General features: G+C 41.6%; 1 protein-coding gene across 2 annotated transcripts in view; it reads right to left on the minus strand.

Moving 5' to 3' along the window:
* Positions 1 to 4,534: 4,534 nt before the first annotated feature.
* Positions 4,535 to 24,107, minus strand: part of dus1l (dihydrouridine synthase 1-like (S. cerevisiae)) — a 54,293-nt gene continuing 34,720 nt past the window's right edge. For both annotated transcript variants that reach the window (XM_033643897.2, XM_033643898.2), the window contains 8 exons: positions 21,670 to 21,773; positions 21,378 to 21,525; positions 15,966 to 16,062; positions 12,382 to 12,470; positions 11,924 to 12,093; positions 11,796 to 11,833; positions 5,083 to 5,158; positions 4,535 to 4,844 (listed from right to left, as the gene is read on the minus strand). In XM_033643897.2, the coding sequence (XP_033499788.1) occupies positions 4,651 to 4,844; positions 5,083 to 5,158; positions 11,796 to 11,833; positions 11,924 to 12,093; positions 12,382 to 12,470; positions 15,966 to 16,062; positions 21,378 to 21,525; positions 21,670 to 21,773 (916 nt within the window). In that variant the 3' untranslated portion in view covers positions 4,535 to 4,650. The remainder of the gene's footprint in view (positions 4,845 to 5,082; positions 5,159 to 11,795; positions 11,834 to 11,923; positions 12,094 to 12,381; positions 12,471 to 15,965; positions 16,063 to 21,377; positions 21,526 to 21,669; positions 21,774 to 24,107) is intronic.

Raw genomic sequence — 24,107 nt, forward strand, 5'->3', positions numbered from 1 at the left:
TTGGTCAAGATGAAGCTGTTGATCATGCGCTTTTGCAAGATCCACAGCTAAAGGACTTGAAGGATAAAAGAAAAATATAGGCACATGCCTTCTGTATTTGTCATCAATACAAACAAGAATGATGTGTGATGAAAAAATGCAACAAGAACAGGTGGTCCCTGTTAAATTGCAGAGGATTGAGACTTGTCTCGATGGGGGTCTCTTAAAATTATCACAAAGCAATTGGTTGATAAAGGACATTTTGGGTCAAACACTTGTCTTACCTTAAGACCCTGAAGACACTTGACATTCCTGTATTTGCATTTTTTTCCCGGTGCTCTTCTCACTGGTTCAGCGTAGGCCAGGCTTAAATGTAAAACTTTGATACAACCTACATCTAAGCACCAACAAGGATTATCAGCATTTGAATGTTTAGTAATGCCTAAAGATGATTTTTTTTGTCATGAATATTAAATGTCACAGAAAATACTTCAGATTTGAAAAAAAAATGTTTTCAGGGGCTTTATGTGCCAGTCTGTGCATTCTGCAGAGAGACTAAGTTAGCTTAGCACAAAGACCAGAATCACATCCAACAGCTATCTTCCATCGTAGGGAAAGAAAATGTCTCCAATGTGTCCTGTTGGCAAGTAATTTAGACAACATATCTATTTTTTTTTTTTTTTCACTTTTGACAGAGCTGAGGCCTATACTACGAAGCCAGTTCAATTTACCCAGGATATCTTTTTGTTATCTGGTTTGACTACCCCTAACACTGGCTGGATAACCGGTACTACAAAGCTGGTTATCAACCAGTTCAGTCAACTCTGGGTTTTCCTGTTCAGCCACAAGTATGTTCATGTGAAGGAGGCAGGGGTGTTAGTTATGAGCAACATCATCAGAACCATGAATGAAGTAGGTTGCTTCATATCATATGAGATGAAACGGTACCGCAAGGACTGTGAGACAGTAAAATGTCAATGACGCCAGATGTAAACAATACTAACTACAGAAAACATTAAAAATACTATTCAAAAACTCACCGTCGGCAAGACTTAAATTACGTGTAGATATCACTGGACTATATGAGACATTTGCATGGACTATTTTTTCGTTGTTTTGTTGGATGATGTCACATAAACACTTTAAAGTGATGTCAGACTGTTTCTGCTACTGAAGTAAAAGGTGGAAAAGTAGTTAATGACTGATGATCTATTTGACCGAAATGTGGCATTTATAATAACAGGAGCTGATTAACAGTGTGTGGATTATTTAACTAATAAATATCATCCGTTTTATCTTAGTTCTCATCATACAGGTGCCTCATGTTATTTTGAGCTGCTGTGTAAAAAGCAAAAACAAAAGCATCACTATCACTGCAGACTTAAGTAAACTTTGCATAAGTGAAAATACTGCGAAAAAATCCTGTGTTTAGTGTTGTAAATAATCTCTCCGTTTGTTAGAAGCTCTGTTTTTAAACCAGTGGAAATAGGGCCCTGGAACAATGAAATTATTCTACTGACCTGTAACAGCATATAGGCTACTCTTTTTTTATCTGAGACTCCCAACCATCATCCTTGGATACTTTTTCTTCAGTGATCTGATTGGTCAGAGGTTGGGTGTTGACAGCCTGTGATCTGATACTATGACATTAACCTGCTCTGGAGCAGGTTAGCTGTTGTTGTCAGTTACCATAGTGTTTTATCCCTGTAAAAAGAGAACCAGCTTTGTAGTACTGAAAACCCTGACTTAACCCCGAAGTTACCTCGCTAACTTCAAATCCTGTATCACAGTATAGGCCTCTGAGCTAGCTTCTAATATTTGTGCTAAGATAGGCTAAACACAAGGTGCAAAATTGTGTATGTAGGTGAAGAAAAAAAAAACAAACAAAAAAATAACACCGCATGTATCAGTATACAGGAGGTGCCTCTAAATAGATTGCGTAGCCACTGAGCATGTCTGAGACAGCAGACACAGCACCACTCTGATAGCTGGATAGGCAGTTGAACTTTCCATCAAAAGTCATATACATTAGTCAATGAAGTACAGGCAAATCTTAATCCAGAATAAATAGGTTAACTAATGATGTAAAAATGCAATCATAACCTTAAAGATATCAGTAAAATCCTTTCTCTTAACAGGTTTGAGTCCTTTAATACTTGTGGCTCACAACTTTCCCCTCATAAAATCTTTATCTTAAAGCCTTTGGAAACACAGCTTGAAATGGTAAAAATGCATATATTATATCAAAGTCGAGTGTCTCATAAATCATCCACTCCCTCGTTTTGATTGACATCTCCCTGGCTCAGCAATGGCTGCCACAAATTTAATCCAGCTGTACATGTTTGAGCCAAAGAGCGTGGATACCAAGAGGCGAAGCTCCGTTGAATTTTTGCCAACAGCCACTAGGGGCGCTGCGGTAGCGCAACATTCAAGATGTCAAGGAGAGAGAATGAAAAAAGTAAAAGAAAACAGTGTAGTGCAATTAATTGCAATAACTATCAGTGGAACACCCCGCACCTGGCCTTCCACCGTTTCCCGAAGGATCCCGACAGGTAAGAACTCCTGAGGTGTAAGTTTTAAATTGTTTTAATATCAATTTAATATGCCAGTTTTGGGGGGAAGATAACACTTGCAAAACTGATGAAGCTATCAGAACTGATTACTGCTTTAGCATTAAAATATATCACATTAAAATAGCCTATATAGTATTATTATTATTATTATTATTACTAATACTACTACTGTCCCCTTACTGTACAAACTGTAAATAAATCTTTATTCCTGACTATGTGACGTCGCCATTTATGTATTTCTAGTTAAAATATTGATTTTTTTTTTTATTTTTATTTTTTGGTAGATTGGCTTATGGGGTGATTTTGAAGGAGTAATTAAGTTAATCTTCTCATAAGTGGATGTAATATGTAGAGATGCCATCTAGGCCATTTTTCTTCGTTTTGTTTTTTTTTAAAGTCTATATTTTGCTTTACAAAAATGTGAAAAAGCAGCTGTGACCAAGCTATCACGAGGTGAGTAGCATTGTAAGCATAATTAATAGCAATATACTTCAGTTTGTCTGTGTGTTTTTGTATGCAAGCGGGTCTGCTGCGGTCTGCTTACAGTCCAAAATGGCGGCGGTAGGATTGAGCTTCGCCTCTTGGTATCCATACTCTTTGTTTGAGCCCTCTGATGATTCAGAGGACGAAGCAGAAGCCCTGCCAGCTGAAAATGATTCCTTTCAGGTGGTCACTGAATGGTAAGTTTCAAAATGTTTTGTGATTCATATTAATGTTACTTAGTAGAATAGTTAGCATAACTTTTACATGCAATGTTAGCTGAGATGAATGACAACGGGAGGCTAGCGCTTTGCCTTTCTTCATTGAGATACATTTTCATTGAAAACATAAATCTGCTCCGTTTTTCTTATAATAGCCATTTTCATCCAAACACATCCAGTCTTAATAGATTAAATATGTCTTTACTCTGACACACACCGACCCTCAAAGCGGGAGAGACCGGTGCCGGCTAAAATTGTGTTGTTTCCCACAGCATCACCTCCGCGATTGGGGATATGTTTATGCATAGCAAAGCTAACTACTTGGGGTTGGGGTTAGGAGTGAGGAAGGGTGCACATTACGTCCCCTCCCCGCAAGCCGACACCGGCACCGGGCCTGGTGGGGAAGCCCGGCCACTCACAAGCCGCCTCTTCCTGCAGCTCCATGAGATGCAAAGGCTCGGACTGTCCGGGCTCTGGAGCCGGTCAATCTGATTCGAGTGCTGCTGGGAGCCCGCCGGAGGCAGAGCCTCCGCTGGGTCGCAGCCGAGCGGTTCAGCCAGTTTACGATCTGTATTTTCTAAACATCAGACAAGAAAGAGGAGTTGGCTCAGACTCAAAGAGGCAGATTTAGCTGAAGCAGAAAGGTTTTGTTGCGCTGCCACTGGGGGGCAGGATGAGACAACTGACGGATGATTTATGATTGGTTTGTAATTTATTGCATAATAAATCTCAGAGATAGAGAATGTACAAAAACTTATAAGACAGATATTTCGAATTTGGATAGAAACTGATTTCTAATTGTTTTTACATGTTTAATATTATGTACATAAGACCCTAAATTACATAGTTAGAAGGCTATTGTGGATTTGGGTTTCCAGAGGCTTTAAAAATAAAAGATGACAGAATTAGTTGCAAAATTTTTGTCCCATTATACAAAAAGAAATTCCACACCACATAAAAAATAGTTCTGTAACTTCACAGTTTTGGTGTGCTGATCAGTGTCCATCCATACTTCGGTCTCTTCCCTGCTGAAGTTACTTAGCAGCTGTTTATTCTGTATGTCCTGACTAATCCTTCGCTACCTCTACATGCACACACTAACCTTGTTACCTCAAGTTTCAATTGCATCTCTCTCAATCACCTGAAACAACCCAGGAGTTTGTGTAATACATCAAAGCAGGTCCACACAACAGCCTGACAGCAGAGATTCTTACTGTGATGAACATTTGGACTCAACTAAACAGCAGTAAGACCACTTGATGAAGACCAAGATGGCGGAGATGTTGTGTGACCTTTTTTTATTTTTTGACATCAAATGTTTCAAGGGTGTTAACTTTTCTGATCACAAGAGAAATGACCTTGATTAGGCGGACATGTCGAGATAGCCTTAGTCCTGCTCATAGTGGAAGCTGGTTCTTGGACTGCACCTGCAGCTCTGTACTTGGATATGGGATAGGCTGAGGAGAGCTGCTGCTTCTCTTTGTCTCTGTCGCCAAGACCTCAGTCCTCTCATCCACCCTCCTCTCGTCCTCCTTCCTCTTGTCCTCAGCTTTCTGTTTCTCTGCCTTGGTCTTGAACCTCAGCCCATGGCCTGTCACCCAAAGACAGGATTATTTTCATTACGTCTGATAATGTTTTCTCTAACAGTGGTTGATGAAAACTGACTGATTATCATGTTCTATGATTTTTTAGATATTCATGCAAAATGTGTGCAGTATTATGTTAGAAAAATGACTTACGATTATGACTTTCCCTTGATAACCCCCTTAGTATCAGATATATTGGTGATAAAATAATCAGCACAGACTGTTATCTGTGCATGTACCTACTTGGACAGTCTGCCACCTCCTTGTAGGCCTTCTTCTTGCAGCAGCCTCGACACAGGTTGAAGACACATTTATTTCCCTGCAGAGCAAAAGAAACCATATCAGCTGCTGGGGCTGAATCGGGATTGTCTTTTTTGATTCCTTGAAAGAAGCACATGCAGAAAGAAAAGACATCCTTATACAGTGGTGGAAAAAAGTTTTCGGACACCCTTAAAATTTTACACAATCTCAAATATTATCGTGAAATATTTGTGGAAAAATCTTTTTTGTGTTTCAAAAGGTGTGGCTGCATTAGACAGATACAAACATACAAATTATATTTTTTTGTTTATTGTTTACAAGAAAAACTAACAAAACTAAATTCTTGACAGTTTCAATATGTCAGTTCTCAACATTGTCGGTATCAAAGTCAACAAATAACAGAGAATGTGTTCAAAACTGAACAAAAAAATAAATAAACCATCACATCATCAAATTAATTTTTCAGTAGTCCTGCCATTGGCACGTAGTGGAGCTCTAATCCTGGCTGGCATGTTCCCCACGAGCCTTTCACACTGTTGAGGGGTAATCTTGTCCCATTCTTCTTGAATTACTGCTTTTAATTCTTCTAAATTCTTTGGTTTATGCTTTGAAACAGACCTTTTGATAATCCACCACAGATTTTCAATGGGGCTCATGTCCGGGGATTGAGCTGGCCACTCTAAGACCTGGATACTGTGCTCCTGCAGCCAAGTTCTACTGGCCTTGAATGTGTGGCAAGGGGCATTATCTTGTTGAAACATCCAGTTTTTACCTCGACGGAACAGTGCACGCGCAGAAGGGAGCATGTGGGTTTCGAGAATGGTACAATACTTGGTAGAGTTCAATGTGCCATCACAGACAGTGAGATGACCAACACCAGCAGCACTCATGCATCCTCAAACCATGATACTGCCTCCACCATGCTTGACAGTAGGTACTGTACATGCTGGAGATAATGCTTCGCCTGGCCTTCTGCGTACCCTCACATTAGTAGGAGGAAGATAATGCTGGAAACTGGACTCATCTGACCACAAAATCTTCTTCCAATTCCTGGCTGTCCAGTTCTTGTGTGCCTGGGCCCAACGACGCCGGGTTAACCTCTGTCTCTCATTGATCAGGGGCTTCTTGATAGCCTTGTAGGACCTTAAGCCATGATCTAAAAGTTGGCCACGTACAGTGCAGGTGGAACACTGGACACCAGTTTGGCTTGACCACTGCTGCTGAAGCTCCTGTGATGTGATTCGGCGGTTTTGCCTGCACATGCGGATCAGGATGCGGTCATTTCTTGCTGAAGAAACCCTTGGACGCCCAGATCTTGGTTTGTCTTCCAAGCTGTTGGTTCGTCTGTATTTCTGCAGAGTGTATCCAACTGCTGAAAGACTGCATCTGCACTTCCTGGCTATCTGGCGGCAGTTGTATCCTTCCTGGCTGAGAATCTTTATCTTCAGGCGTGTTTCCTGCGTTCCTTGTTTTAGCCATTTTTGTGTCTGAAGAACTTTCAAATGTGCTGGCTTTATGTAGACACAAAGCTTGGCAACAAAAATTGTGTCTTTTAATAAAAAGAACGACCTTCATCACTGGTACCAAAATGACCCAATACTCAAAATTTCTTATGTATTTTTATGGAACCAATCAATTTTAAGTTTTTAATGGCTTTTTTAGGATTTATTTAGTATTTTGGCTGTGACTGTACTAAAAGAAATTGCACTTGAAGACCTAAGAGTGATTCTTAATGTAATATTTCACAAATGCATGGGGTGTCCGAAAACTTTTTTCCACCACTGTAGATACCTATAACTGTATGTCAGTTGGTATTGTTTTAACTAGGGCTGACAGCATTAATTCGATGCGATTAAGGTCTGCAATTAAGGTTGTTTCTTTTTAAAATCAGTGCTGCTAGTTTTGTCTCTTCAATGCACCCTTACTTGTAGTCAAGCCGCCACAGCTGCTTCCTGCTGTCACAGTGATGGAAAAGAATGGCCCTTTTTACTTTGAAAATCTCCCAATTGGCTCAGTTGACTAGTCAAAAGTAATCTGCACCTCGTGTCAAATGGAATTAAAATATCACCGAAACACTTCAAGTTTGGGCTACCACCTACAAGCTGAGCACACAGGTGGAGCTAATCAGACTGATGTCAGTGGGCAAATGCATTACCAGTAATGCACTACTTTGGAGTGACCGAATTGTTAACTAGCGACTGACAGCAGACCTGCATTTTAAGTTCTTTGTGCGATATAGCTTGGCTTCATGCAATAGAAAAAAACCCCTGCTAGCTGCTAGGCTAATTTATGCAATGTAAAATGTCATAGGTTTATGAGGACGACATGTCTAGTGTAAGACAATTTTTAAGAAACTTTTGAGTTGGAACTGAACCATAATTTGTAACATCACCTTTGTTAAATGTTGTTGTTCCTGGCTTCATATGAGCAGAGGAAGGCCTCAGCTAGCCACTTGGCTAATTTATACAATGTAAAATGCCATAAGCTTGTGCTAATAATGTTAGCATGTTCTATTTGTGGGGAAAATGTGTCCAGCAAAAGACAAGTTTTTTGTGGAGGAACCTTGCAAGTTATAATGAAGCCAATTTGTGTACTTTGTTTGAAATGGTCACAATTAAGCCATGTTTAATGCGTGTTTTAAGTGTGATTTGTATCAGTCAAAATACAGCACTTTACCATTACAGCACAGAAAGCCCACTAGCACACTAGAACACTAGGACTACTAATGTTTTGGAGGTATAACTGCAAAGCACAGACATACCACCACGCGAGTATATTATGTGTTAAGGGGATGTGCTCCCCCCGTGCATTCCCTATCTAGTTTCAAACTTCCGTCTGTTGCTGTAATATCTGGTCTGATTCATAAATCCAAATCATCTACCTGCCTGTTAGACCCTCTTCCGACTAACCTAGTTAAACTCTGTCTTCCTTCCCTTTCATTCCTTGTTCATTCCTCCCTTCCCTCTGGGCTTGTGCCCACATCTCTCAAAACTGTTGCTATAACTCCAGTACTAAAGAAACCTGGTGCAGATCCTAACAATTTGAGCGACTAATGTCCAATTTCAAATTTACCATTCCTCTCTAAAATACTTGAAAGATCAGTTGCAGCTCAGGTCCACACTCACCTTAGCCATAACAATCTGTTTGAACAATTTCAGTCTGGTTTTTGCTCCTGCCACAGCACTCAGACAGCTCTGGTCAAAATCACTAATGATCTCCTAATAGCAGCTGACTCTGGGCTTTTAACTATTCTCATTCTTCTGGATCTAAGTGCAGCTTTCGATACCATTTCACATAACATCTGCCTAGAAAGATTAGCTACCACTGGCACTGGTCTAAATTGGTTTAAGTCATACCTCTCCCGCCGCACTCATTTTGTTCAAATCAGCAAATTCAGATCCAACTCTTTCCCAGTTACTAGTGGTGTTCCTCAGGGCTCTGTCCCCTTCTATTCATCATTTACCTTCTACCTATTGGCCATACCTTTAGAAAATTTGGTATTCAATTCCACTGTTGTGCCGATACCACCCAGCTCTACCTGTCCATTAGGCCTACTTCCACTCTCCCCTTTCTGACTGCTTACTGGATATTAAATCTTGGCTTTCATGCAACTTCCTCAAACTCAACAGTGATAAAACTGAGGGTCTCCTTGTGGGTACCAAATCTACTCTGGCTAAACCGCAGTTTCACTCTAACCATTGATAACTACAAAGTCCATCCGTCCCCTCAGGTTAAGAGTCTGGGTGTCATCCTTGACAGTACAATGTCCTTTGAGGCCAACATCAATAATGTCACTCAGTCTACATACTTTCACCTAAGAAACATTGACCGTCTTCACAATCACTTACACCTCACAGCACAGCCATCCTCGTTTATTCTTTGGGTACATCCCGTATTGATTACTGCAATTCTGTCCTCTTTGGTCTTCTTCTCAAGTGTCTTCATAAACTTAAGTTGGTCCAGAATTCAGCCGCCCCTATCATAATCAGAACCCTCTCGGTGGATGCTGTGGTCCAGCAACTTCACTGCCTTCCTGTTAAATATCGCATAAATTTCAAGATTCTGCTTCTCACCTTCAAGGCCCTTCACAGTCAAGCCTCTTCATACCAGGGGCTAGACTTAAGACTGTACTGGGGCACAGCTGGGGCACAGAGAATGTATGGCGCGCGAGCAAAAAATGTTTTAGCACTCATTTATAATAAAAAAGCTTAAATAGTGCTTTAAATATACAATCAGATCAGATTATGTTGTTGACTGGATCTTTGATTAACCACCTGAATGAACTGATGCATTTGGCCTACTTGTGCACTTGCAAAATCAAATTTGGGGCGACAAAACCAGATATTTTTAGCCATTTTTCTGGTGACAAAACCGGATATTTTTAGCCATTTTTCTGGTGACAAAACAATATAAGAACCATGATGGTGGGACATTCTGTCACTTCACAGTTGTCCAAAACATGTGGTTTGTGCCAGACGGACATGATTGCCAGTATTTTTTCATTATTGCAAGAAATTCCATTGACTCATTCACAAGTCAAAAATGTGTTTTATCTGAAAGAAACATGCAATATTTACATCTAAGATAACAGAAAAATAGTCAATCAAGTGCAATGATGTCCTCCAAGATAATATTTGTTTTTCAGTTTCAGTTATATAGTGGGGGGACATTTTGAGCATTGGGGGGGACACATGTCCCCGTCAATGTATATGGTGACTACTGCCCTGTCAGGAATGCATAATTAGGCTACAGTTGTCTGGTTGCGCAAAGGTGAAGTGGCTAGTTTTGTCATACAAAGTTTGATGGAGTGTCAACTGGACAATATGGAGATATTTGCATCTTGAAACCTGGACTACAAATTTGGATAGACAGGGAGAAACACACGCAAGCCTAAGACATGGTAAGATACGATATTCCTCACTATATGAAGTGACTGATAACAAGATCTGTATCATGGATTGTAAAGAAATTCGTCAGGTTTTTGTTTTGTAGACAATTAATCTGGATTTATAGCGTGATGGGATGACAGCACAATGATGTGGCACCAATGTGTGGTATCACTGGAAAGCTCTGCTCCTGCACTTTCATGTGATATGTGTGGCATTTCTGTGCGAGCCTGCATTCACGAGTAATCCAAGAGTAATGTGTGTGCAAAGCTGTATGAAAGCTCTGTTATACAACATTTTAGTGTAAATTTATCCTTTTTTTTCGCTGTAAAAACATTGGACTACCGACAAGTGCTTGGTCTTGTCAGAAAGCTACAATTCTGCTGTTTTGCGTGATATATAGGCTTCTCGCTATGACGCACGGTCGCGAAGAAAATCCATAGAGAAGAACGGGTGTGAATTTGGACGCACTATGTGTTGTTCGGGCCCGTAGCCATGCGCGCACTGTGTACGAGGAGTGAATGGAGTAGCACTTGAACGAATTACCATATTAAGTAGCCATGTCCGCACCGTGTATGCTATGTGGAGTTAAAAGTCCGAAGTGAATTTTTTACTGGTGAAATTTTTACTGGGGCACTGCAGATCAATACAGGGGCACGTGCCCCAGTAAAATCTGTCTGGCGACGCCGATGCTTCATACCTCCCTGAACTCCTCCATATCTACACACCCTTCTGTACTCTTAGATCCTCTTCTGCACTCACATCATCTGCCTGCTTGACTACTATGGGTTCTAGAGCCTTCAGCCATTCTGCCCCCCACCCCTGGAACTCTCTCCCCTCTGACATTCGCAATATTCCCTTTCCACTTTCAGATCCCATCTGAAAACACACCTATTCAAGCTGGCATACTCTGATTTAATAGAGACACACATATTGATGATGCTATTATTATGATTACTTTATACCTAGTGTTTACAATTACGATTTTGTCTAGTCATTTTATTAACTTTTATTGTAGATTACTGAATTGTTTGATTTTATGATCTATGGATACATTGCTACTTGTGGGTTTTTTTTTACTGTCTTGTAAGGTGACCTTGAGTGTCCGGAAAGGCGCCTATAAATAAAATGCATCATTATTATTATTATTATTATTATTATTATTATTATTACTACTACTACAACATCCTCAGGTTGGCATGTTGTGACCTGTCATAAAGGTTACCATTGCTGGAAACAGTAGTTTCACACATACAGGACCTGTATAAATGAAAGGAAGCAACTAAACTGGAACTCCTGAAAAGTGCAAATACTGTCACATAAACCAGGAATCACTGGAAGTCAGTGAATAATCAAGAAATATCAGATTTAAATGCACTTTATCAACAGTAACAGTGTAACCCTTTGAAAAAAAAAACACACTGTATTTTACAGAATAAGCACACACTAAGTTGTCTCCTACATCTAAATCATGATATCAGACCACAATGTTGTAGCAGTGCAGCACTGATTTGAAAGACATACATCTGAAAGTCAAAATCATAGAGTAAATTTCTTTGCATTCACTTGATTACCAATCAAAACACTCTGGTAAGAATTGCTTTACCTCAAAGTTTTGAAATGCAAAATAATGGAATTTTAAACGTGTCTAAAAATGTGATTAACCATGATGAACTACTTAAATTACTAAGTTAATCTTTACAACTTGTTTTTTCATTAACACTGCACAGCCATTTCCTTGAATGAGCGGAAATCTGTGATACCTGCGATGAAAAGTGACTGATACATATAAGTACACCAGCTGCTGACCTTTGGGTTCCCACACTGCTCACATTTGATGTACTTGGCTGTGGGAGGAGAGAAGAGACACTTAAACACTGGACTTGTTTCAAAGAGGCAGTTAGCAGTTTGAGATGAAGGTGGCGGGTTAGACTGACGTTTCTGCTCGGGACAGAAGTTCTTGTTGGGGTTTCGTGATCTCTTCTTCTGCTTATTTTTGGAGAGTGTGTCAGCTGTTCCATCAGTGTCCTCCAGTGCTCTCTTCTGACAAACAGTCTTCCTCACCTCTGAGCCCTGGCTGTTACCATTTGCAACTGGCTCCTTCGGCCTATAAGACATAATCAGTAAGATCACTATGTCCCTGTTGACTGGTGCTCAGGATTATTTGCTGGTGTCAGTCAGAGCTCAGCTCTGGAGTATTTGCCATTTGAAAATGTTTACCAAATACCGTCTCTCATGCCTTATTTTTCCTGTCTGCTGTGATACTCAGCCAAAGCTCACTATCCACACTTGTAAAAGACTTTTCAGTGGAGCTGACGTCGACTCTACGGTGTATGGTAATTGTATGACAAGTTTACTTAGAGAAAAATTCAACCAACAAAGGGTGGTAACTCACGCTGGTCTGACATATGGCTGGCAGATCCAGTGGGGAAACGGCAGGCCACCCTCTGTCTCTTCCCTATCCTGTCCTTTGGCTATCTCCTCCTGTGTGCGTTACACAGTATCAAACAACGGCAGCATCATTTCATTACAGTGTGTGATTTCAGACAGCATACCAGCATCATGAAAGCAAAAAAGGTGTGAAATGTGACATAACAGCACTGGCTTCTAGTGTGACACATATCATAGGCGTCAGCAGCACTTTCTAAACAATTACAATGTCGTTAACATGACAATAACAATCATTTACCGTTCCTGTTATATACAGTATCTCACATAAGTGAGTACACTCCTCCCATTTTTGCAAATATTTCACTATATCTTGTCATGGGACACTATAGAAATGACACTTTGATATAACTTAAAGTAGTCAGTGTACAGCTTGTATAGTAGTATAGATCTACCTTCCTCTGAAAATTACTCAAACCACAGCCATCAACATCTAAACAGCTGGCAACATAAGTGAGTACACCCCACAGGGAACATGTCCAAATTGTGTCTAAAGTGTCAATATTTTGTGTGCCAACCATTATTATTATCTAGCACTGCCTTAACCCTTTTGGGCATGGAATTCACCAGAGCTCACAGGTTGCTTCAGGAATCCTCTCCCACTCCTCCATGATGACATCATGGAGCAGATGGATGTGAAGACACCTTGTGCTCCTCCACCTTCAGCTTGAGGATGCCCCACAGGTGCACAGGTGAGTTTAGGGCTGGATACATACTTGGCCAGTCCATCACCTTTACCTTCAGCTTCCTCAGCAAGGCAGTTGTCATCTTCTAGGTGTGTTTTGGGTCATTATCATGTTGGAAAACTGCATTGCGGCTCAGTTTCTGAAGAGGGGCAATCATGCTCTGCTTGGAATTCATGTTTCCCTAAATGAACCGAGCTCCCCAGAGCCAGCAGCACTCATGCAGCCCCAAACCATGATGTTGCCACCACTATACTTGACTGTAGGTAAGGGACAGTTGTCATGGTGCTCTTCACCAAGGTGCCACACATTCTGAAAGAGCACCAAGACAACTGTCCCTTGCCTACAGTCAAGTATAGTGGTGGCAGCAGCACTCATGCAGCTCCAAACCATGATGCTGCCAGCTTAAGCTGGTGGCTGACACTAGCCAGACCCTCAAGGGTCTTCACCTTGTCCAAGTCTTCTATCAGGTCCTGGTGGATCTGTAGCCTACACACACACACACACGGAAGGTGTGAGCGAGAGAGAGACACAGACAGGTGGAGACAGATCAACATTTCCTGCTACAATGTAGCACATATGAAGACATCAGAACAAATGTTGTAAAACGAGGGAGCGAGTCCGCCAGAGTTGGCAAAAGTGTGTGAGAGGGGGAAAGTCCAGATTAAGTCCAGAGTGAGTTGTTAGTTAACTGCGAGGATCACGTCACCTACACTCATCAGTAGGCTCGTTTGAGATGAACTGTGCCTCGCCTGGAAAGTGGACGAGAGCAGGTAGCTGCAGCAGGAGGTGGTGACAACAAGTTGCAGTGAAGTCGGAGGTTGAATCCAAATATTCACCCTCTGCACTTGCAAAGTCTGCCAAGGCAGAGACTTCAAGCGGCTAATAGCCCTCCAGACCGTTTTACTCGCTACTGTAGAAAAGTTCAACTAATGCTGCTGTCATATTCACATATGTCATATAAGTTGATGAACAGTGCCTACCAGGGCAGGAATTTCACGAGGGCCACGAGGGCCATGGCAGTGCCCTCCTAATTTGGCTCTGTGCCCTTGAAAAAAATATCTGCCCTAAGGCCACAGCGGCCTTGATGCCCCGCCCGCACCGCTCCAGGTGATTTTGCGGTTTTCTCCTCTGCCTCTTTCCTGTCAACACAGCTTTGACACATGCGTCTATTGAGGAAAAAACTGCGATGACATTCTGGATTCTTATTGGGTAACATCAAATGAGACGATGCGTACATCACCAGTGGTGGGTTTGATTCGAGCCTGGCATGAACCTGCTCTCTGCTTGTCAGGGCTGACCTCCTTCTCACAGCGCACGCACACACAGACACACAAACACAGACACGCACACACACGGAAGGTGTGAGAGAGAGACAGAGACACCAAGACAACTGTCCCTTGCTTACAGTCAAGTATAGTGGTGTCAGCATCATGGTTTGGGGCTGTATGAGTGCTGCTGCCACCACTATACTTGACTGTAGGCAAGGGACAGTTGTCTTGGTGCTCTTTCAGCATGTGTGGCACCTTGGTGAAGAGCACCATGACAACTGTCCCTTACCTACAGTCAAGTATAGTGGTGGCAGCATCATGGTTTGGGGCTGCATGAGTGCTGCCGGCTCTGGGGAGCTCAGTTCATTTATGGAAACATGAATTCCAAACAGAGCATGATCGCTCCTCTTCGGAAACTGAGCCGCAATGCAGTTTTCCAACATGATAATGACCCAAAACACACCTAGTAGATGACAACTGCCTTGCTGAGGAAGCTGAAGGTGAAGGTGATGGACTGGCCAAGTATGTATCCAGCCCTAAACTCACCTGTGCACCTGTGGGCCATCCTCAAGCTGAAGGTGGAGGAGCACAAGGTGTCTTCACATCCATCTGCTCCATGATGTCATCATGGAGGAGTGGGAGAGGATTCCTGAAGCAACCTGTGAGCTCTGGTGAATTCCATGCCCAAAAGGGTTAAGGCAGTGCTAGATAATAATGGTTGGCACACAAAATATTGACACTTTAGGCACAATTTGGACATGTTCCCTGTGGGGTGTACTCACTTATGTTGCCAGCTGTTTAGATGTTGATGGCTGTGTTTTGAGTAATTTTCAGAGGAAGGTAAATCTATACTACTATACAAGCTGTACACTGACTATTTTAAGTTATATCAAAGTGTCATTTCTATAGTGTTGTCCCATGAAGAGATATAATGAAATATTTGCAAAAATGGGAGGGGTGTACTCACTTATGTGAGATACTGTACATTTACAATCCATCCACAGTTAGCTTGTTTACTATATTAGGTGAATGTCACTCTCACACTGAAACATCAGCTGAACCCTGTTTTATCTTTAAACCTTTATATTGAAAAAAAAAAAAAAAAAAAAAATACAGCCCTGGTTATGGTGTGATTTGCCGTGCCCGCCCTATTGACTTCAACAGAAGTAGCACCAAATTCTGGCTCCAATGCCAAATTCATATGTTGTCACTGACATCATGAAATTTCCCTTCTTTTATAGCTTCCTTGGCTAGGATACGCTGCTGGAAACCCTGTATGTGTGAATGCAGTGGCGTGTGATGAGATGTCATGATCAGGATAATGTAGCAGATAGACTGCATGTTAATACCACGTGGAAATGAGTCACAGTAATGTCTGATGCTACACAAATAGCAACAGCTGATTAATAATCCTACTTATTAACTTAGAATATGACTCTACTTGTTGCTTGAGCATTGCATTGTTGATATCAACTGGAGTGATTTTTCATTCTCTTGAAAACTTCTAAGTTTTCCTGCTTTTGTTTTACCTCCCTCCGGTACTGCTGAACATTGTTAAAGCTACTGTGAGCTTTTACCTGGCAGCGCAGCTTAAGCTGGTGGCTGACACCAGCCAAACCCTCAAGGGTCTTCACCTTGGCCAAGTCTTCTCTCAGGTCCTGGTGGATCTGTAGCCTACACACACACACACACACACACACACACACACACACACACGGAAGGTGTGAGAGAGAGAGAGACACAGACAGGTGGAGACAGATCAACATTTCCTGCTACAATGTAGCACATATGAAGACATCAGAACAAATGTTGTAAAACGAGGGAGCGAGTCCGCCAGTGTTGGCAAAAGTGTGTGAGAGGGGGAAAGTCCAGATTAAGTCCAGAGTGAGTTGTTAGTTAACTGCGAGGATCACGTCACCTACACTCATCAGTAGGCTTGTTTGAGATGAACTGTGCCTCGCCTGGAAAGTGGACGAGAGCAGGCAGCTGCAGCAGGAGGTGGTGACAACAAGTTGCAGTGAAGTCGGAGGCTGAATCCAAATATTCACCCTCTGCACTTGCAAAGTCTGCCAAGGCAGAGACTTCAAGCGGCTAATAGCCCTCCAGACCGTTTTACTCGCTGCTGTAGAAAAGTTCAACTAATGCTGCTGTCATACTCACATATATGTCATATAAGTTGATGAACAGTGCCTAGCAGGGCAGGAATTTCACAAGGGCCATGGCAGTGCCCTCCTAATTTGGCTCTGTGCCCTTGAAAAAAATATCTGCCCTAAGGCCACAGTGGCCTTGATGCCCCGCCCACACCGCCCCAGGTGATTTTGCGGTTTTCTCCTCTGCCTCTTTCCTGTCAACACGGCTTTGACACCTGCGTCTATTGAGAAAAAAAACTGCGATGACATTCTGGATTCTTATTGGGTAACATCAAATGAGACGATGCGTACATCACCAGTGGTGGGTTTGATTCGAGCCTGGCATGAACCTGCTCTCTGCTTGTCAGGGCTGACCTCCTTCTCACAGCGCACGCACACACACAGACACACAAACACACACACACGGAAGGTGTGAGAGAGAGAGACAGAGACAGGTGGAGACAGAGCAACATTTCCTGCTAGCACATATGAAGACATCAGAACAAATGTTGTAAAACGAGAGAGCGAGTCCGCCAGTGTTGGCCAAAGTGCGTGAGAGGGGGAAAGTCCAGATAAAGTCCAGAGTGAGTGATTAGTTAACTGCGAGGATCACGTCACCTACACTCATCAGTAGGCTTGTTTGAGATGAACTGTGCCTCGCCTGGAAAGTGGACGAGAGCAGGCAGCTGCAGCAGGAGGTGGTGACAACAAGTTGCAGTGAAGTCGGAGGCTGAATCCAAATATCCACCCTCTGCACTTGCAAAGTCTGCCAAGGCACTCAACTCAACTCAATAGAGTGAAGTCAGACAACAGCAGAGAGGCCGTGGTGCAGATGAAGGGAATATATAACTTAAAGATCACTCTAGTTGATAAGAACTACGCTTGTTACTGTAAGTAAATGCGATGCGAAATCTCTGCCAGCCAAGCCAATACTTTATCGATACATATGATCAGCATATAGAAAGCCATATTTCAACCCGCTCTGTCTTGAAATATGATTCTCTCATTCACCACTATGATTTACGATCGCGGTCGACACAAGCACATCGCGCTCGCGAGGCTAACAGCAAAGTGTTAAAGACAAACTAAAATGAAAGCTGTCTGTATGTAGGCTAATACTTTATCTGAAGATGTACTTGAGGCAGCCGACCTGCAGACAGTGAGTGTCCTCAGTAGAGGAGGGACAGAGAGCAGGATGAATGACTCATACTGATGTTTGTCTTCATGCTGAGATAACATGACTTTCTTCACTCAGTATTGTGGTGTCAGGAGGAATATTTATATTCCAGTGAGATATTACTGGGTTTTAAATAGTGACTTTGTTGTTGTAAACATGACTGTTGCTGCCATAGACTGTATAAAACTATCCTGTTTAACTGACCTATAAGGAAAGCATCAGGAGGTGAGGTGTGTGCATGTATGTGTGTGGAGAGGGGAGAGGGAGATATCAGTTTGTTCTCAGTCTCCATTTGTTTTAATTATGAGATTAATTTACTGAAATACTTTACAGGCTTTCTGTAATTTATGTTCATAGTTCAACCTCCATTTTACATGAATTCTCATGTAAATCAGCCTCATATGAGTTTGTCAGACCTGTCCCCTCAGCTACACAGGTTAACTAAATTGTGTCTGACTGTAAGGTTAATATTGTCAGAGGAAAAAAATACAAGACAACAGCTTTCATTAAAGATCAGTCAGATATATATATCTAAATCATCAACGTGTCTCTTAGATCCCATCCCAACTAGGCTACTTAAGGAAGTCTTACCTTTAGTTGACACTCACTTATTAGACATGATCAATATATCTTTATTAACAGGCTATGTACCACAGTCTTTTAAGCTAGCTGTAATTAAACCTCTTCTAAAAAAGCCCACCCTGGATCCAGAGGTGTTAGCCAACTAATGACCAATATCTAATCTTCCCTTTCTGTCAAAGATCCTTGAGAAAGTAGTCGCAGACCAGCTGTGTGATTTTCTCCATGATAATAATTTATTTGAGGCATTTCAGTCAGGATTTAGAGTGCATCATAGCACTGAGACAGCACTAGTTAAAATTACAAATGGTCTTCTGATTGCTTCAGACAAAGGACTCATCTCTGTACTTGTTTTATTAGATCTTAGTGCAGCATTTGACACAACTGACCATCAAATTCTGCTACAGAGACTGGAACACTTAATGGGCCTAAAAGGTTCTGCACTAAGCTGGTTTAAATCTTATTTATCCAATCGTTTTCAATTTGTTCACGTTCATGATGAATCATCCTTACGTCCTAAAGTTTGTTTTGGAGTTCCGCAAGATTCTGTGCTCAGACCAATCCTATTTACTCTATATATGCTTCCTTTAGGTAAAATCATTAGAAATCACTCTGTAAATTTCCATTGTTATGCAGATGATACACAGTTGTATTTATTGATGAAGCCAGAAGAAAGTAATCAATTAATTAAACTTCATAACTGCCTTAAAGACATAAAAACCTGGATGAGCACCAATTTCCTGATGTTAAATTCAGACAAAACTGAAGTTATTGTTCTTGGCCCCAAACAACTCAGAGACTCTTTATCTGATGACATAGTTTCTCTAGATGGCATTGCTCTGGCCTCTAGCACTACCGTAAGAAACCTCGGAGTAATATTTGATCAAGATTTGTCTTTTAATTCTCATTTAAAACAAACCTCACGGACTGCATTTTTGCATCTGCCTAACATTGCGAAAATTAGGCCTATCCTGGTCCGAAAAGATGCAGAAAAATTGGTCCACCCTTTTGTTACCTCAAGGCTGGATTACTGTAACTCCCTATTATCAGGTAGCTCTAGTAAGTCTTTAAAAACTCTCCAGCTAATTCACAATGCTGCGGCATGTGTACTAACAGGAACTAAGAAACGAGATCATATTTCTCCTGTTTTAGCTTCTCTGCACTGGCTCCCTGTAAAATCCAGAATTGAATTTAAAATCCTACTGTTAACTTATAAAGCTCTAAATGGTCAGGCTCCGTCATATCTTAGAGAGCTCATAGTGCCATATTATCACACCAGAACACTGCGCTCTGAGAATGCAGGGTTACTTGTGGTCCCTAAAGTCTCCAAAAGTAGATCAGGAGCCAGAGCCTTCAGCTATCAGGCTCACTCTCCTGTGGAATCATCTTCCTGTTGTGGTCCGGGAGGCAGACACTGTCTCCACATTTAAGACTAGACTTAAGACTTTCCTCTTTCATAAAGCTTATAGTTAGGGCCGGCTCAGGCTTGCCTTGTACCAGCCCCTAGTTAGGCTGACTACAATTTCAATTTATTTCAATTTAATTTATAAAGCCCAATATCACAGATCACAATTTGCCTCACAGGGCTTTACAGCATATGACATCCCTCTGTCCTTAGGACCCTCACAGCGGATAAGGAAAACTCCCCCCAAAAAACCCTTTAACGGGGAAAAAGAACGGTAGAAACCTCAGGAAGAGCAACTGAGGAAGGATCCCTCTTCCAGGACGGGCAGACGTGCAATAGATGTCGCACAGAACAGATCAGCATAATAAATTAACAGTAATCCATATGACACAATGAGACAGAAAGAGAGACAGAGACAGAGAGACAGAGAGAGAGACAGAGACTTAGGCCTAGTCTGCCGGGGGACCTCCTATAATACACCGGGCACCTTCTGTCTCTCTCTCTCTCTCTCTCTCTCTCTCTCTCTCCTCTCATGTCCTGTTACTGCATCTTGCTAACTTGGCTTCTTCTCTGGAGCCTTTGTGCTCCAATGTCTCGCAGGTTAACTTATATCACAGCGGTGCCTGGTTAGTGTGATGTGTGTGGCTGTGCTACTGCCGTGGTCCTGCCAGATGCCTCCTGCTGCTGCTGTTATCATTAGTCATACTTCTACTGTTAATATACACATATGATTATTGTCACATATGTACACTATCAGATATTAATATATACTTTCAACATATTGTACCAAAATAGCCAGAATTATAACTATAATATTATTGCTTTCATTAATGTTGTTGTAAGCTACTGTCATTGCCGTCTGTCCTGTACCTCTCTCTGTCTCTGTCTCTGTCTCATTGTGTTATACGGATTACTGTTATTATTATGCTGATCTGTTTTGTACGACATCTATTGCACGTCTGTCCGTCCTGGAAGAGGGATCCCTCCTCAGTTGCTCTTCCTGAGGTTTCTACCGTTTTTTTCCCCCGTTAAAGGTTTTTTTGGGGGGACTTTTTCCTTATCCACTGTGAGGGTCCTAAGGACAGAGGGATGTTGTATGCTGTAAAGACCCGTGAGGCAAATTGTGATTTGTGATATTGGGCTTTATAAATAATTGATTGATTGATTGATTGATTGATTGATGATTGATTGATATAGTCAGGGCTTCACATCTGTACAGATGTTATTTTAACAATCCTCACATCTCACTGACCACAAGTCTCTGTGATGCTAATTACTTCAATAATTGAAACAGTCCAATGTTAATATACAGTAGACTACATATAGTTTATAATACAATTAAAATGACAAAAAAGTGAATAATTGCATTGCAATATGATTTAAGGTGTGCCCCTAAATTTTCTGCTTGTGCTCCTAAAAGTTTCAGTTAGGGACTACAGTGCTCCCACTAAACAAGTTAAGTCTGGAGCCCTGTATACAGCACACCTATGATACACACGTTATGCCAATGAAACCTGCTGAATTGAATTTAACTGAAATGAATTGAACTGAGAGAGGGGGAATATAATTGGAAATATTTCATGTTTTAAGCATTCAAGGATGAGGACTGCCTTATCTTTCTTTGACTAATAGCATAGAGACAGTTATCTTTTATTGCAGGTGTAAGGTATATGCATCAAACCCAGCCAAAGAGACATACGTGTGATGCCAGAGCTTGAAGAGGTGGGCTCGAACATAGGATAAAGTGCAGGGGGGATGCTGCTTCACCACCTCAAGATATTCCTCAGCCATCTCCCACACCGGGGGGCTGCGTCCTTCAAACAGTGCTGGATTGTGAAGGTTCCCCTCTACAAATAATAGAGATGAACACTGAAATGAGTTTTGAAACAATCCATACCCTGAGCATTAATGTACATTACATATCATCCATTAATACCACTGAAATAGCAAAAACAGTTTGTAATGAGCCACTGTAAGCCTGCATCATTAACCTGCACTCATTACTCCCTGCACTCCTGTCTCCTGAATGCAGCGCTCCACATCACTCAGGTGCTGAATGTTGCCATTTGCAAACACTGGAATACTGACTGCCTTCCTGCAGCAAAAACACACCAAACAGTTACTGAACATACCTTGTTTTCAAACACCAAGAACTGCCAGTCATGTGGTTATAACCTAAAGTAGGGGTGGCCAAGACAGTTGCATGCAAAAGTTTGGGCACCTCCAAATTTAATTTATTGTAAATAGCTAAGCAAGTGAAAGATGACCAGATCTCCAAAAGGCAAATTTAAAGATGACACAATTCTACAATTTTTCTTTTAATATATATTTTTTTAATTTCAATCTTTCACAGTTTCAAAAAACGATAAGGGCCTGAAGCAAAAGTTTGGGCACCCTGCATGGTCAGTACTTAGTAACACCCCCGTTGGCAAGTATCACAGCTTCTAAATGCTTTTTGTAATCAGCTAAGGCTGCCTTTACACTACCATGTCTTGATGCCCAATTCCGATTTGTTGCCTATATCCGATTTTTCCTGACTGCTATTTACATGTTCTATTCACCTTATTTTTCACAGAGACACAGACGCAAAACAGAACGCAGCCAGCTTCCGTTTTTTTGTGCGACACTTCCGGTCCAGCACTCTTGACCACTGTGTAAACGTCCCACGGTATTTGCTACAGTGACATTACTGCGCGCATGGAAATATTTACATTACTGAAAGCAATTTTAAGGACTAAATTTAAATATTTGAAGTTAATCGTTAAAGAATAAATCACCTGGAAAGCTGGCACTGCTCCACATAATTTAAAAGGTAACTTAGCCTACACAGAGCGGTGGAAATGTCCGTGCAGCTGCAGATGGGTGCGGCTGGATGATTGATAGGTACATGCTGATTTGGGTGCTATCAGAGCCGATCCGCGCATCACTATGGCTTAATAATCAACTCAGTCAATAAAAACAACCCGTCCTGCCTTAGGAGTGTATGTCGCTGACAGAAAAAAAGAAAGAAAAATAAAAAAAGATAGAAAAGCAGCGTACACCTCACATATTTATTTCTTACAGTTGCGCACACCTTTGGCTGGCATGAGGAAGCACAGTCTGTGTGTTGAGGGTGCGAGCTGCAGCTTCAGCTGCTCAGGTAGAGAGGCTGTGTAGCCCGGTGTGTTTTTTCGCTGATTGGGTTCTGCAGGTTCTCTGCTGGTACACTGGAGAGGGGGATCAAGCAGTTTGTCTCACTCGGGATAGATTGTGCTTTTTTGGTTCATAGTTTTTGATTAACATGCGATTTATTCGGCTTTCCTTCCTTTCCCTCGCTCATGAACACGTCATCACAATGCGCTGTCGTCGCATTATTCATGACGTACGATGTGGATTGCCAGGAAATATCCGATCTGTCTGTTTAGATTACAGAGCTATTGGCAGATATCTGATTCATATCCAATATATTTCCACATATGAAGGAGGCCTGAATCTGATCTGACAATATCCGATATCATGCGTTTTTTTTCCTGTTCACACGTTCATGTTATACATGCGATCTGTGCCACTTGAGAGGAAAAAAAATCAGAATTGGGTCACTTAAACCATGTAGTGTAAAGTAGGCTTTAGAGTCTTTCAGTTCTTGTTTGGGGGATTTTCACCCATCCTTCCTGCAAAAGGCTTCTAGTTCTGTGAGATTCTTGGGCCACCTTGCATGCACTGCTCTTTTGAGGTCTATAATGAAGTTAAGGTCAGGGGACTGTGAGGGCTATGGAAAAAACCTTCAGCTTGTGCCTCTTGAGGTAGTCCATTGTGGATTTCGAGTTTAGGATCATTGTCCTGCTGCAGAAGCCATCCTCTCTTTTATTAGAGATGGTGTGATATTTGCTTCCAGAATTTGCTGGAAATTTGCTGCAGCACAAGCTCAAAGCATGATCGATCCACACACGTGTTTAACAGTTGGACGGGTGTTTTTTTCATTAAATTCTGCATCCTTTTTTTTTGCAAACATCCCTTTGCTCATTGCGTCCAAAAAGTACTATTTAACTTCATTAGTCTACAGGACTTGTTTCCAAAGAGTCTCAGACTTGTTTAGATGTTCTTTTGCAAACTTGTGATGGTGAGTTTTGTGGTAAGGACAATGGAAAGGTCTTCTTCTGATGACTTTTCCATGAAGGTCAAATTTGTACAGATGCCGCTGCACAGTAGAACAGTGCACCACCAGTTCAGACTCTGATAAATCTTTCTGCAGGTCTTTTCAAACAGGGGGTTGGATTTGCCTTTCTAACAATTCTACAGGCAGCTCTCTCAGAAAGTTTGAGTGGTTTTCCAGACCTCAACTTAAGTTTTGTGCTAACTGCTAACAGCAACTGTTGACCAGAAGCTTCAAGGTCATGGTAAAAACATCAACACTCCCTGCCTGAGATGAGCCTAATGGTTCAAAATAAGT

The sequence above is a fragment of the Epinephelus lanceolatus genome, chromosome 18, assembly GCF_041903045.1.
Source record: "Epinephelus lanceolatus isolate andai-2023 chromosome 18, ASM4190304v1, whole genome shotgun sequence".
Lineage (NCBI taxonomy): Eukaryota > Metazoa > Chordata > Actinopteri > Perciformes > Serranidae > Epinephelus > Epinephelus lanceolatus.